Source organism: Pongo abelii, chromosome 16, assembly GCF_028885655.2.
Source record: "Pongo abelii isolate AG06213 chromosome 16, NHGRI_mPonAbe1-v2.0_pri, whole genome shotgun sequence".
Classification (NCBI taxonomy): domain Eukaryota; kingdom Metazoa; phylum Chordata; class Mammalia; order Primates; family Hominidae; genus Pongo; species Pongo abelii.
The window spans coordinates 15,063,710-15,077,353 of record NC_072001.2 but is presented as its reverse complement, the minus strand read 5'-3'; the positions used below and the strand labels follow the sequence as shown (position 1 = coordinate 15,077,353).

General features: G+C 37.8%; 1 protein-coding gene and 1 long non-coding RNA gene across 2 annotated transcripts; both read left to right on the top strand.

Annotated features, from left to right (window-relative positions):
- The first annotated feature begins 321 nt into the window (after positions 1-321).
- On the top strand, positions 322-5,002 carry LOC129050248 (uncharacterized). The gene is made up of 4 exons (XR_010137297.1): positions 322-469; positions 853-956; positions 4,268-4,397; positions 4,932-5,002. It is a non-coding gene; the product is annotated as an uncharacterized LOC129050248 (long non-coding RNA).
- Positions 5,003-5,436: 434 nt separating this feature from the next.
- LOC134760234 (putative HERC2-like protein 3) lies at positions 5,437-13,564 on the top strand. Its single transcript, XM_063716330.1, has 3 exons — positions 5,437-5,588; positions 6,287-6,478; positions 13,491-13,564. Exons 1-3 carry the CDS (start codon positions 5,492-5,494, stop codon positions 13,562-13,564), a joined length of 363 nt encoding a protein of 120 aa, XP_063572400.1. The 5' UTR covers positions 5,437-5,491.
- Positions 13,565-13,644: the final 80 nt, after the last annotated feature.

Here is a 13,644-nt window from a genome sequence, read left to right as displayed (position 1 = left end):
TAATTTAACTGCATTGTAGTCAGCACACATGCTCTGTAACTTTATTTCTTTGAAATCTGTTGAGATTTGCTCTGTGGCCTGGCATGGCCCGATTTGATATTCGTGCTGCCTAGATTTTTTTTTAAAGCATTCTATATTTAATAGAATTTGTATGTGTGGTATTAGTTTCAGAGCTAGATATGTATTTCTCCCATTGTGATTGTGGATTTTTTTATTTCTGCTGTAGTTCTTTCACACAGTTTTTTTCATTTTACCTGTTGATTGATCGATGGACTGATTCTGGTTTCTGTATATACAGAGTCATTTTTTACAGGTCAGAACTGTAGAAATAATGAGGAAGTGACACTTATACGCAAAGCTGATTTGGAGAACCATAATAAAGATGGAGGTTTCTGGACTGTGATTGACGGGAAAGTATATGATATAAAGGACTTCCAGACACAGTCGTTAACAGGAAATAGTATTCTTGGTAAGATTACACTTCTTATTTCCTGGTTAAAAGTTACAGCCTGTATCATTCTAAGCAGAGTATTTGGCTTATAAATGATTTCTTTAGTTTTGTGCCAGCCCCCGCATACTTTAATGTATCGGTGGCTTTGGTGTCTGTCTTATCAACAAATTGAGCACATTTGAAGAATTTCCTCTCATTATGCATTTTTGTTTTAGTACTTGGAACTCATTTCAAGTTCTGAGTCGGCCCAGGCAACCCTGGGAGACAGTGGGAGGTCATTATACTCTGGTAACCCTCACTTTTGAGTTAAGCACCTAACTTATTTCCTACTCACTATTTCTCCTATAGCTCTCCAGGCAAGCTGAATTGAACTCACGTTGCTTTTTCCCTTTTTGTTTCAGCTCAGTTTGCAGGAGAAGACCCAGTGGTAGCTTTGGAAGCTGCTTTGCAGTTTGAAGACACTCGGGAATCCATGCACGCGTTTTGTGTTGGCCAATATTTGGAGGTGAGGCTGTATGCCTTGAGTGATGCAGAGGATAGCAGGGGATACCCTCTGTGTGTTTGTGATAGGAATATTTGGATCTAGAAGTACTGATATCTGAGTCTTTTGGGGGGCATTAGAGATAAATATAAAGATCCTTTAGAAGTTTTGTCATAAATGAATTTACATTTATTCTTGTTGAGATCTGTGATGTACTGGTCTTGAAAGATTGTTTTTTAAATGATCAATTGTGAGAAATATAGACAGTGTTCCACAAGAAAAGAGGTTAAACTTTGGTCTTATGTAGAAATTTGGAATGGCTTATTATCTTGAGGTATGTATTTTTTGGGAAGAACTATGTACAGGTGTAATTCTTTACAATAGAAATTTGTCCTTACTATGTATTCACGAACACATAGAATTTATATATTGGGATTAGCTTTCTAGGTATCCACAAGTAATAAAATGTATTAAATGCCATTAGGGCAGGGCTTAAAGCATTTTATGAAGGGGAGAATTAACTTTGCTGTAAATATCTTCTGTGACTGGAAAAGTTGAACTCTTGCTTTTTTCAGATTTTTGTTAGAATAAATTTCATTTCCTCTACATGTGTGGTCACAGTCCACTAATACTTGTCATCGAATACTTGTCATAGTTTTGTTGCCCAGTGTGTTCTTTGTGCATGTAACAATTCATTATACTTTCTGAAGCGTGGTGTACAGTCACTTTGGAAACTGATTCCTAAGGAATATTCTAGCCAAATCACGTATCTGTGCTTTAGTTTTTCTGCAGTTGGGCTGTGTGGTTGCTGCCTGCTTTATTGGGCATGTGGGTTTATGTGGTATCTGCTGTTACTTGGGCACAGAAATCTCGCTTATTTTTCCAAGCAATCAGACAATGAGGCAGTTTAGGAATTGAGTGTGGTATGATTTGATTACTAGTAAATTGATGTTGAAAATGTAAATAATCTTTACTAAATTGATGGGAACAAGGAAGTGTTTTTATTTTATTAGTTATCCTGGTAATGAGATGTAATGGGAACATTTAAACTTATTGCCGTTCTTCTAAAGACATGTTTTTTGTTTGGAAATATTGAGTATTCTGATACATGGAGAATTATAAAGGGAAGCTAAAAGAGTTACTGACATTTTCCTGGAAGTAGCTGTGTAAGGGTACAGAAAAATCTTTTTGCATTAAATCCAAATTTGAATAAAAATGCTTAGAATTTAGTCACTTGTGATTATAAATAAACTACAGAAATTTCTGATTATATCCTTTTTTTTTTCTTTGAGACGGAGTCTTGCTCTATCGCCAGGCTGAAGTGCAGTGGCGCGATCTCAGCTCACTGCAACCTCCGCCTCACAGGTTCAAACGATTCCCCTGCCTCAGCCTTCCAAGTAGCTGGGGTTACAGGCACGTGCCACCACGCCTGGCTAATTTTTGTATTTTAGTAGAGACGGGGTTTCACCATGTTGGCCAAGATGGTCTTGATCTCCTGACCTCGTGATCTGCCTGCCTCGGCTTCCCAAAGTGCTGGGATTACAGGCGTGAGCCACCGCGCCTGGCCTCTGATCATATTCTTAAGACTTATACTGATTTACTCACAAACCTGCTTATTGAACAGTATTAATTACTGAGTTTCTGATGGGTGTTTTGAACAATAAGCTTATGAAAGACTAAAGTGTGATAGAAGCCATCCTAATTTGATTGTTCCTGAACAAACCCTACACCATAACAGCCTGTCTGAATCCGAGGGGTGCTCTGGATCAGGAAGTAACAGCAGTCACACTTCTGTGATTCCTTTAACCCAGGCACGCAGGAACTCAGCCCGGGCCCAGGAGACAGGCTGTCTCAGCATGAGGGAGAGAGACTCCACCATTTGCCATCTCATATCCGTGGGTGCTGAGCCCACACTGTCACTTTTAGAGTTTCTTGTGGGTTTATAGATTTATTGTGTGCTGTTTCAAGCTGGTTTTCTTTTTTTTGGAAATTAAGTAACTTGAAAAGATTAAGTGATTAATATTCCTGTTGCTGTGTCAGGGATCCCCGAGCCTTCTCTCAGGCTTGATGATTCACTAAAAGGACTGAGAAGAGCTGTTATACTCACAGCTGTGTTTTTTTACCGCAAAAAGGATACAGATTAAAATTAGCAAAGGGAAGGGTGCATGGAGGGAAGTCCAGAGGAAACTAGGCACAAGCTTTGGTGTCTCTCCCCAGTGGCGTCACGTGGATGTGCTTAGCTCTCCCAGCAAGTGTGTCACATCATGTGTGAAGAAATGTTAACCGGGCCAGCGCACCTGAGCCTCGAGTCTAGAGTTTTTGTTGGGGGCCAGTCACATATGCAGGCAGTGCCCATGTGACTGACCTCAATTACTCAGACTCCAGTGCCCCAGTGCAAAAACAAGTGGTCCCTCGCAAGTCACATCATTAGCATAAACTACCTGGCCAGACCACTGCCACAAGGTCCTGGGTGTCAGGTATACCAAAAAACTTATCAGGCAGGGTGTTCCAAGGGCTCAGAGCTCAGCTCCTAGAAGAAGGACCAATCATGAAGGGACAGACCTTCCTTGGGAATTTGCAGGGTCTGAGCAACCCCGGCCTGCTATGTTAGCTCTTTACTGCCCAGGTGTATTATCATGTTGCTTATTTTTTATATTATATGCTGAGGAGATTTAGACCAAAAATTTTAAAAGAGATAAAATATAGGGAGGAAATTCCACATATCACAGTGAATTCAATTGATTCAGTTACACACTAACAGAACCACTGAACTGGACCAGGGCGGACAAGCCAGGAACTGTGGGCCAAATTCCACCTCTTGCTTGCTTTGTGTTGCCCATGGACTAAGACCTTTTTTTTTTTTTTCCAGTTTGAAATCGTTTTTTAACAATTAAAAGAAGTATATTATTTTTGACACATGAAAACTACATGAAGCTAAAATTGTAGCACCATAAATAGAGTTTTACGGGAGCACGGCCACACCTATTGCTTTATCTGTGGTTACTTTTTGTGCTGCAGCAGCAGAGTTGAGTATTTGCAACAGACTGTATGGCCTGAAAGACTCAAATGTTCACTCTCTGGCACTTGAGGAAGAGCTTGCTGGCTGCCGGGCTTCCCCTGCTTCGGGGCTTCTCCCCTCGTCGCACTCTCACTTTGTCTTTTTGTTCTGCCAGGGTGATCATTTCACTCTTGTTGTTGAGCATTGCAATTTATAATGTTGTTCAGATGTTTATTTGAATGAAATATTTGTCCTTCATGTAAATCTAAGTATTTCTTAATTTAAAATTAATATTTAAGTATATGATTTTTATAGTGAATGATGTTTTAAAACACAGTTCCTAAGAAGCCAGAATCTATAGATGATGAAGAAAAAATTGGAAATGGAGTGATTTAGAAGAAACTTGCATTTTGCCTCACAGTCCAATAAATGTGGACAAGAGACCCATTGCAATTAAATCACCCAAGGTGCAGTATTTTCTGTGATTCTGAGGTTGGCTGAATAGAATCATAGCACATAGCAAAGGAATCCACAGTCTCGTACCTCTGTACCTGAGCATCCAGAGGGAGGGACGGGCGATTGTTAGAAATATGGCCCCAGTGATGCTTCATGAACTTGACTTATGATGTCTTGGTCAGAGCTGTAGCTGGAGAAGGGTTTCCTTTTATTTTTGGTACTAGATTATATCATTAATTATTCACCATTCCTTCCTTAAATATATTCTTTGTTCCAGAAACAGTGCTGGGCCCTGTGGCCATTAAAATGAACCATAACTTAACTTTGTATGCCAAGCTAGCCTGTTCCAACATATATTAGTATAGAGATTATAAATTCACTTATATTTATAGCATAGTTTTAAAACCATGTATTAATGACTAAATTTAACATTTTAACCAATTTAAACCTATGAGCATTATTTATATTTTACTTGAATAACTTTTAGAGCACAGTTTAATATTAAATAGGGTAGACAAATGATGAAAATGGTTTTCCTTTGTTAGGACAAATGGCAGCTGCTGTTGAGTACTGTTACAGGTGTTCACAAATACAAGTGGTTGAAGCAGAATGTGCAGGGTCTTTATCCGCAGTCTCCACTCCTCAGTACAATTGCTGAATTTGCCCTTAAGGCGGAACCAGTGGATGTGGAAAAAATGAGAAAGTGTCTACTAAAACAGGTAACATTTGATGAGAAATGCATGTCTGCATTGGGTAATATACATAACACTTAACTGTATGCATTGATATTTTGCAGTTGGAGAGAGCAGAGATTCGCCTGGAAGGGATAGATACAATTTTAAAACTGGTGAGCAAGAATTTCTTACTTCTATCTGTGCAGTACGTGATGTTTTGTGGATGGCAAAGACTTATTCCTGAGGGGATCGATATAGGGTAAAACGTTAGCATATTTTTTTCTTAATTAAGGAAGCTGTGGCAACAAAATGTTGTTCTGTAACAGTTAGAAGTCTGGCAGTGTCCCGAGTCAAATTCTTTATCTTTATTTGAAAGGGAACCTCTTACTGATTGTTTAAAGGATGTTGATTTGATCCCACCTTTTAATCGGATGCTGCTGGAAGTCACCTTTGGCAAGCTGTATGCTTGGGCTGTTCAGAACATTCGAAATGTTTTGATGGATGCCAGTGCCAAATTTAAAGAGTTTGGTGAGTCAACAGTTGCATCAATGTTATTTTATAGTTTGCCTTTAATTATATGTTGTGGAAACTTGCAAATGCCAATTTTTGCTTTTGAGAAGACTGTGTTTGTACTTTGTACTTGTATAATCTATGCTGCTGTCAGCTTTCTCAGATTTTAAACAAAACTTTAAAATTTAGCAGGAGACACAATGTTGAAGTACTCTAGTATAACATTTTTACATTTTTACATTTTTATGTGTATCACCACATATCCTAAAGTGTCTGTGTCCTATATTAATATTTATTTTCTGTATAGTTTGAGCATCTACAGAGAGTTGATTGGATTGGTTTTGTGGAGGAAAAGTGAGACATAACTTTTACATTTGAAATGGAAGGAATGGAATAGGGCACCAGTGTATTCAGAGAGCAACATGCTAAGTCCTGTAGACAGATGGAACGACCTGTGCACAGAATACAGGGGGTAGACCCATCGTGCAGCATGACAGAGCTGCCCACTCTGTGGAAACCACTGAAAAATAGTCAGAAGTTTAGAGTAATCACCCGTGCCTTCTGCGTTACGTTTATTCTTGTATCCACGCACAAGAAATGTCAGTGGGTGTCAATGCCTATTAGTCAGATGTTTAAAGTAATAGCCCGTGCTTTCTGCGTTACGTTTATTCTTCTATCCATCACAAGAAATGTCAGTGGGTGTCAATGCTTATTAGGTATCCAGCCGGTTCCCCTGCAAACCATCACCAATGAGAACGTGTCAGGACCGAGCCTGGGGACCATCCCACAAGCCCGCTTCCTCCTGGTGATGCTCAGCATGCTCACCCTGCAGCACGGCACAAACAACGTCGACCTCCTGCTCAATTCCAGCACGCTGGCCCTCGCTCAGATGGCACTGCGCCTGATTGGTAGGTCTGCACCGGCTTGAGAGCCTTTGGGAAAACGTCAAGATTTTGCTTTGATTTCTTTTTTTTTTTTTTTTTTAAGCTTTTTGTAAATTATGGTAAGACACAAATAGCAGAAAATGTAGCGTTTTAACATCGCAATTCAGCGGTATTAAGTATATTCACAATTTTCTAGAGTCATCACCACTGTCTAGTTGTAGAACTTTTTCATCACTATAAATACACCCCATTTAGCCATCAGTCCTGACTCACCCTGCTCTCCAGCCCCTGATAGTCACAAATCTGCTTTCTCTGTCTATGGATTTGCATATCCTGGATATTTCATATAAATGGAATCATCCCATTTGTGGCCTTTGTGTCTGGGTTATTTCATTTGGTATATATCAGTACTTTATTTTTATGGCTGAAAAAGATTTCATTGTATGAATATATAACATTTTGTTTATTCATTTATCTGTTGATGGACATTTGGGTTGGTTTTGCCTTTTGACTTTTGTGAATAGTGCTGCTAGGAACATTTATATAGAAATACTTGTTTGAACACTTGTTTCTAGTTCTTTTGATTATACACCTAGGACTGGAATTACAGGGTCATATGGTACAACTGTGTGTAACTTACTAAGAAACTACCAAACTTTTCCACAGTGCCGTATCATTTTTACATTCCCACCACCAGTGGGCAGGATTGCAGGGTTCCAGTTTCTCTACTTCCCTGCCAACACTATTTTTTGTGGTTTTCTTTTTTTGTTTGTTTTTTTGGATTAAGGCCATCCTAGTGGGTGTGAAGTGGCATCTCATTGTGATTTTGATTTGCATTTCACTAATGACGAATGACATTGAGCTTCTTTACATGTTTGTGCTTGTTGGCCATTTGTATATCTTCTTTGGAGAAGTGTCTATTCAAATCCCTTTCTCTTTATTTTTTATTTTATTTTTTTGAGACAGAGTCTCACTCTGTCGCCCAGGCTGAAGCACAGTGGCACGATCTCAGCTCACTGCAACCTCTGCCTCCTGGGTTCAAGTGCTCCTCGTGTCTCAGCCTCCCGAGTAGCTGGGATTACAGTCACACACCGCCACACCTGGCTAATTTTTGTATTTTTGGTAGAGATGGGGTTTCGCCATGTTGGCCGGGCTGGTCTGGAACTTCTGACTTCAGGTGATCTGCCTGCCTTGGTCTCCCAAAGTGCTGGGATAACAGGCATGAGCCACTGCACCCAGCCCCTTTCTCCTTTTTAAATAGGGTTATTTGTCATCATCTTGTTGTTGTACCAATAAATGCACTATAGAAGTGTACCAAACATTTAAAGAAGAATTAACACCAGTCCTCAGACTCTTTAAAAATTTCATGTATACTAGACCTTCACAGATCTGTAGACCTTTATCAGATATATAATTTGAGGGTATTTTTTCCTGTTCTCTGGATTGTATTTCCTTTGATAGAGTTTTTTATTTTGATGAAGTTCAATTTATCTGTTTCTCTTTTGTCATCTATGCTTTTGATAACATATCCAAAAAGCCATTTCCAAATACAAGGTTGATGAAGATTATCTTCATATTTTCTTCTGTAAGTTTTATAGTTTTAGCTCTTATATTTAGATCTTTGGTCCATTTTTAGGTAATTTCTTTTACGCAGTGTGAGGTAGGAGTCCAGCCTTTTTCTTTTGATTATCTGATTGTTTCAATACCACTTGTTGAGGACTGTTCTTTCCCTGAAGTTCTCGGTACCCTTGGCAAAAATCAGTTGGCTGTAGATATTTAGGTTTATTTCTGGACTCTCAATTACATTATCACATTCTATATGTTGATAATTATGCAGGTACCACACTGTTTTAAACATTGTAGTTTTGTACTGTTTTAAAATTGAGAAGTGTGTTTTCTTAAGATTATTTTGGCTACTTTGAGTCCCTTGCATTTTCACATGAACTTCAAGGCTGGCTTTTCCATATCTGCAAAAAAGACCATTGGGATTTTTGCTAGGGATTGAATCTGTAGATTGTTTTGGGGAATAGTGCCATCTTAACAATATTAACATCCATTCTCTGAATGTGGAATGTCTTTCCATTTATTTCTGTCCTCTTTAATTTCTTTCAGCAGTATTTTATTGTTTTACAGTTATCAGGGTAATAATGGCCTCATAGAATGAACTAGGTAGTGTTCCCATATATTCTGTTTTTAGAAGAGTTTGAGGATTGGTGTCAATTCTGCTTTAAATGTTTGTTAGAGTTGACCAGCTAAGCTTTTCTTTGTTGAAAGTTTTTTTTTTTTTTTTTTTTGAGACGGAATCTCACACTGTTGGCCAGGCTGGACTGCAGTGGCACGATCTCAGCTCACTGCAAGCTCCACCTCCCAGGTTCATGCCATTCTCCTGCCTCAGCCTCCCGAGTAGCTGGGACTACAGGCACCCACCACCACGCCCAGCCAATTTCTTGTATTTTTGGTAGAGATGGGGTTTCACCATGTTAGCCAGGATGGTCTCGATCTCCTGACCTCGTGATCCACCCGCCTCGGCCTCCCAAAGTGCTGGGATTACAGGCATGAGCCACCGGGCCCAGCCAACTCATTTCTTCTTTTACTATTTATCATCTCTTCATCTTCATGGGTGCCTGAGCATAGGTCATTCCTAATAGCAGAGTGATTCAATGTCAATGGAAGATGGGGAAAGGGATTATTGGATAGGCAACTGATAATCCTTATGACAGTGTCTTGCTTTTCAAAATATTGACTTGGAATCTGAGGTCTCTGGATCATGTGTATTCCTACCTCATCCGGATATTGTTTTTCTGAAGAGAAGGAACATAGAAACTGCAAAGCAGCCCACATAGCTTTATCTGAGTTCATCTTCTCGCAGGACTTTGCTAAAAGTAGCAATAAGAGCCACTTATTACTGCATGTCATGTTTTCAACATTTTCTGCCATTTTCTTTAGTTTTACAGTCTCATTAGGCATATAGTTCATTTTTAAATATACATCAAATGATGGTTTAACCAAATGGTTATTATTTCTTAATGCCAGCTCTGTCTTGTACCATATGAAACTTATCCAACTGCTTTCTGACTACCTTGTTCAGCCACATTTTAGTTTGCATTACTATCAACACCTCACTTCTAAATGATGCCTCTTTCAAGAATTGTGTTTAGTAAACACATAAAAAAGTATAACCTTAAAACATATCTGGAGGAAGACAGTTCATGGCCGCTTCTGGTGGCTTCATACTCATTAAACAAATGATGATTGTCTTCCATTCTTAGGATACCAGAAATAGAAGATTGCTGGTTGGACTTCAGCCTACTCTTCCTCATTCTAAAGAAGTCAACAGAAGAATGGTTGACTTTTATCTCTTGATTTACTGCTTACAGACAATGAATCATGCCTATTCTCACTGGCCAAAGCTATTGCAAGAGTGGCTATGACAATTAGTTTTTTTTAGCTGGAAATATTGGCACACTTCAGTAATACAAGGATCATTCAATAATTAGGAAGGGGAGACAACATACTGAAAACACAACATGTTCCCATCACATACCCATGTGTACTCACACACTGTGCTTCATCTTCTGCTATTATGAATGAATGTTTAGGCTTCTATATTATGCTAAAACTTCCCCTTTTATACTATATCCCATACCCACATTCACATTTGGTCTACATGGATATAGCTCCTGTGATTCTGTCCTCTTTTGGATAATTCAGGTCTGCTTCTCCACTAGGTTATATAAATCAGCTTAAAAATAAACAACCATTATAGTACAAATCCTGCATCAAAACATGTTTATTATATAAATATCCTCTATCAGCTCATGTTTAATTTCTTTTTTATTTTGAGATGTCTAATAAGGTGGGCATTAGACATATGGCTGTTTATATTTAAATTAATTAAAGTAAATATAATTAAATATTCATTTTCTCAGTTGCACATTTTAAGTGCTCAGTAGCCACTAGTGACTATCATACTGGATAGTGCAGATTATGTAATATTTTCATTTTGTAGAAAAATCAATTATACGACCATATATAATGAAAATATGCAAGTTTCTTAACACCTGAAGATAATTAAATAGTACACATCAAGACGTGGGAGACACAACAAATGTTCAATGCAGAGGAAAAATTACAGCCTTAAAAGCATAAATTAGAAAAGAAGAAAGTTGAACTCTAATGAGTTTAGAAAATCAGCAAAAGAATAAACACAATGATTGTAGGTAAATAATAAGAAAATACATTCATAAAATGAAAACTAGGCCAACAAAGAGGATCACCAAAGCCAAAAATTGGTTTTCTAAAATTAGTGATAACATTTATCAACCTCTTCAGGCTTATCAAGGAACAACAAATGTTACACAGAAAATAAATATTAAGAATAAAAATGTGTTTAATGGCATACTTAGTGATTAGAAAGAAAACGAGGGCACACTATTAATTACTTTGAGTAAATTTAAAGCATAAGCAGAAATACACAACTATCTAGAAAAATATTACTTACCAGCATTTAATCAAGAATAAATAAACATCCTGAATAATCATTTAAGTATTAAGTAATTGGTGTAGTAGCAAATAAAAAAGCAAGTAGCACTAGCCGGTTTTATAGGTTATAAAATTTTCAGTAAGATCATTCCAAAACTATAGAAAAGTAGATGACAGAGATGAAGAGTATTCTGCAAATCATTCTGCTAATTCATTAAACTTAATGCTATACCTGACAAGAGTACAAGAATATACAGAACAATAAACAAACATGAAAAAAATTTTTAAATATATTACAATTAGTATTAAATTATGTAGCACATAAAAGTGTAAATATGAACAAATCTAATTTGCCTTAAAAATACCAGTTGATTAAACAATAGAAATATAATTTACCACAATAACAGATTAAAAGGAAAATTATATAAACATTTCTATTATGCATCATATAAGCTTTTAAACATAAACTTAAAACACAACACTTTTAAAACATAAACATTCAGTAACCGTAAAAACTATTCTTAGCGTACTAAAAATGGAAGGTAACTCATTTAAATTAACATAGGGTATCTACAAAAATAACCCTACTTCAATATTAAAGGAGAAATATTTGAATCATTCTCTGTGAAGTCAGAAGTAAAATATGAGTATCTATTATTGCCATTTCTGTTCAATATTGAAATGGTAGTATGAACCAATGCATTAAGACTAAATAAATAAATAACAAAAGATTCTGTAAAAAGAATGCAGAAAAAACATTCATTATCAGCCAGGCACGGTGGCTCACGCCTGTAATCCTAGCACTTTGGGAGGCCGAGGCAGGCGGATCACGAGGTCAGATGATCAAGACCATCCTGGCTAACACGGTGAAACCCCGTCTCTACTAAAAATACAAAAAATTAGCCGGGCGTGGTGGCAGGTGCCTGTAGTCCCAGCTACTTAGGAGGCTGGGCCAGGAGAATTGCTTGAACCCGGGAGGCGGAGGTGGCAGTGAGCTGAGATCACATCACTGCACTACAGCCTGAGTGACAAAGCGAGCCTCCATCTCAAAAAGAAAACAAAACAAACAAAAAGCCCACAAAACATTTGTCGCCTTGATTTGTGGTGCTATACTGTGTCCTTAAACTTGATCTGTTTCTGGACTTTTTTTTTTTTTTTTCCATTTTAATAGGTCCATTTGTTTATTGCTGTGCCAATTCTCTATTCTTAATTGAAACAATTTTCCTCTCATTTTACTTATTTTAGAGTTCTTTTAATTGTGTTTAAAAAGCTTGTAACATGAGATCTACTGTTTTAATAAATTTTGAAGCATATAGTACAGTATTGGTAATTATAAGTACAATGTTGAAAAGCGGATCTCTAGAACTTTTTAATTCTGCATGGTTGAAACTTTATACCCATTGGACAGTAACTCTTGATTTCCTCATCACCCCAGTTCCTGGCAACCACTATCGTACTTTCTGCTTCAATGAGTTGGTCTATGTTAGATAGCTCATATAAATGGAACCATGCAGTATTTGTCTTTTGTGACTGGCTTGTTTCACATAGCCTAATGTCCCCAAGATTCATCCATATTGTGGCGTGTGATAGGCTTTCCTTCTTTTTAACGGCTCCATAGCATTTCATTGTGTGTATACCACATGTTGTTTATCCATTCATCTGTTGATGGACATTTGGGTCGCTTCCATGTCTTGGCTATTGCAAACAATAAGTGTGCAAATATCTCTTTGAGATCCTGATTTCAATTCTTTTGGATAAATACAAAGAAGTTGGATTGCTGGATCATATAGTAATTCTATCTTCCTTCACAATTTTTTAGCTATTTTTTTTTGAGACAGTCTCGCTCTGTCACCCAGCCTGGAGTGCAGTGGCATGATCTCAGCTGTCACCTCTGTCTTCTGCGTTCAAGCAATGCTGGTGCCTCAGCTTCCCGAGTACCTGGGACTACAGGCATATGACACCATGCCCAGCTAGTTTTTTGTATTTTAGTAGAGATGGGGTCTTGCCATGTTGCCCAGGCTGGTCTTGAACTCCTGAGCTCAGGAAATCTACCCACCTTGGCCTCCCAAAGTGCTAGGATTATAGACATGAGCCACCAAGCCCGGCCTCCCTTGGCTCTTATAGATATTTATGCCACTAGATGAACTTTAGAATCATTCGTTATGTTTCAAAAAATTTTTCTGTGGGGACTTTGATGGGACTTGCTGTAAACTTACAGATAAACTTGGAGAGAAGTAGCATTTTACTGTATTGAGTCTACTCATTCAGGACTACGGTTGTTTCTTCATTTATTCAAGTATATTTTAGACCCCTTAGTAAAGTTTTGTAACTTAATAATGAGCTTTATTTCTTTTCAGGTCTATACCTACATCTATCTATGTACTTTTTACTTGTAATTCCCCCTCTTCTCTATAATATTCTGAATTAAGTCAATGGTGGAAAGTCTAGGAGACCAGTTAAACCAAACTGTACTCATAATTGACTCTTCCCTATTTTCTTGGATTCAAAACCTTTATAACTTGGCCAACTATGTTCATATGACTTTGTTTTCTAGGAATGGAGATTCTCTCAGGAGGTTCCACAAATCCTGATGTGAGGTTTCTTAGGAGTTACCGCCAGTCTGCCTGACGCACAAGCAAGCAAGTCAGAATTTCACTCATGAGCACTTCTTTTTTTTTTTTTTTTCCTGGGACAGAGTCTTGCTCTGT

Excerpts from the sequence above, each read along its gene's own strand:
- LOC134760234 (XM_063716330.1), top strand. The coding sequence starts at position 5,492 with ATGCTGCTGGAAGTCACCTTTGGCAAGCTGTATGCTTGGGCTGTTCAG. Across the intron at positions 5,589-6,286 it reads TGCCAAATTTAAAGAGTTTG|GTATCCAGCCGGTTCCCCTG; the intron begins GTGAGTCAACAG and ends AATGCTTATTAG. Across the intron at positions 6,479-13,490 it reads GATGGCACTGCGCCTGATTG|GAATGGAGATTCTCTCAGGA; the intron begins GTAGGTCTGCAC and ends TTTGTTTTCTAG.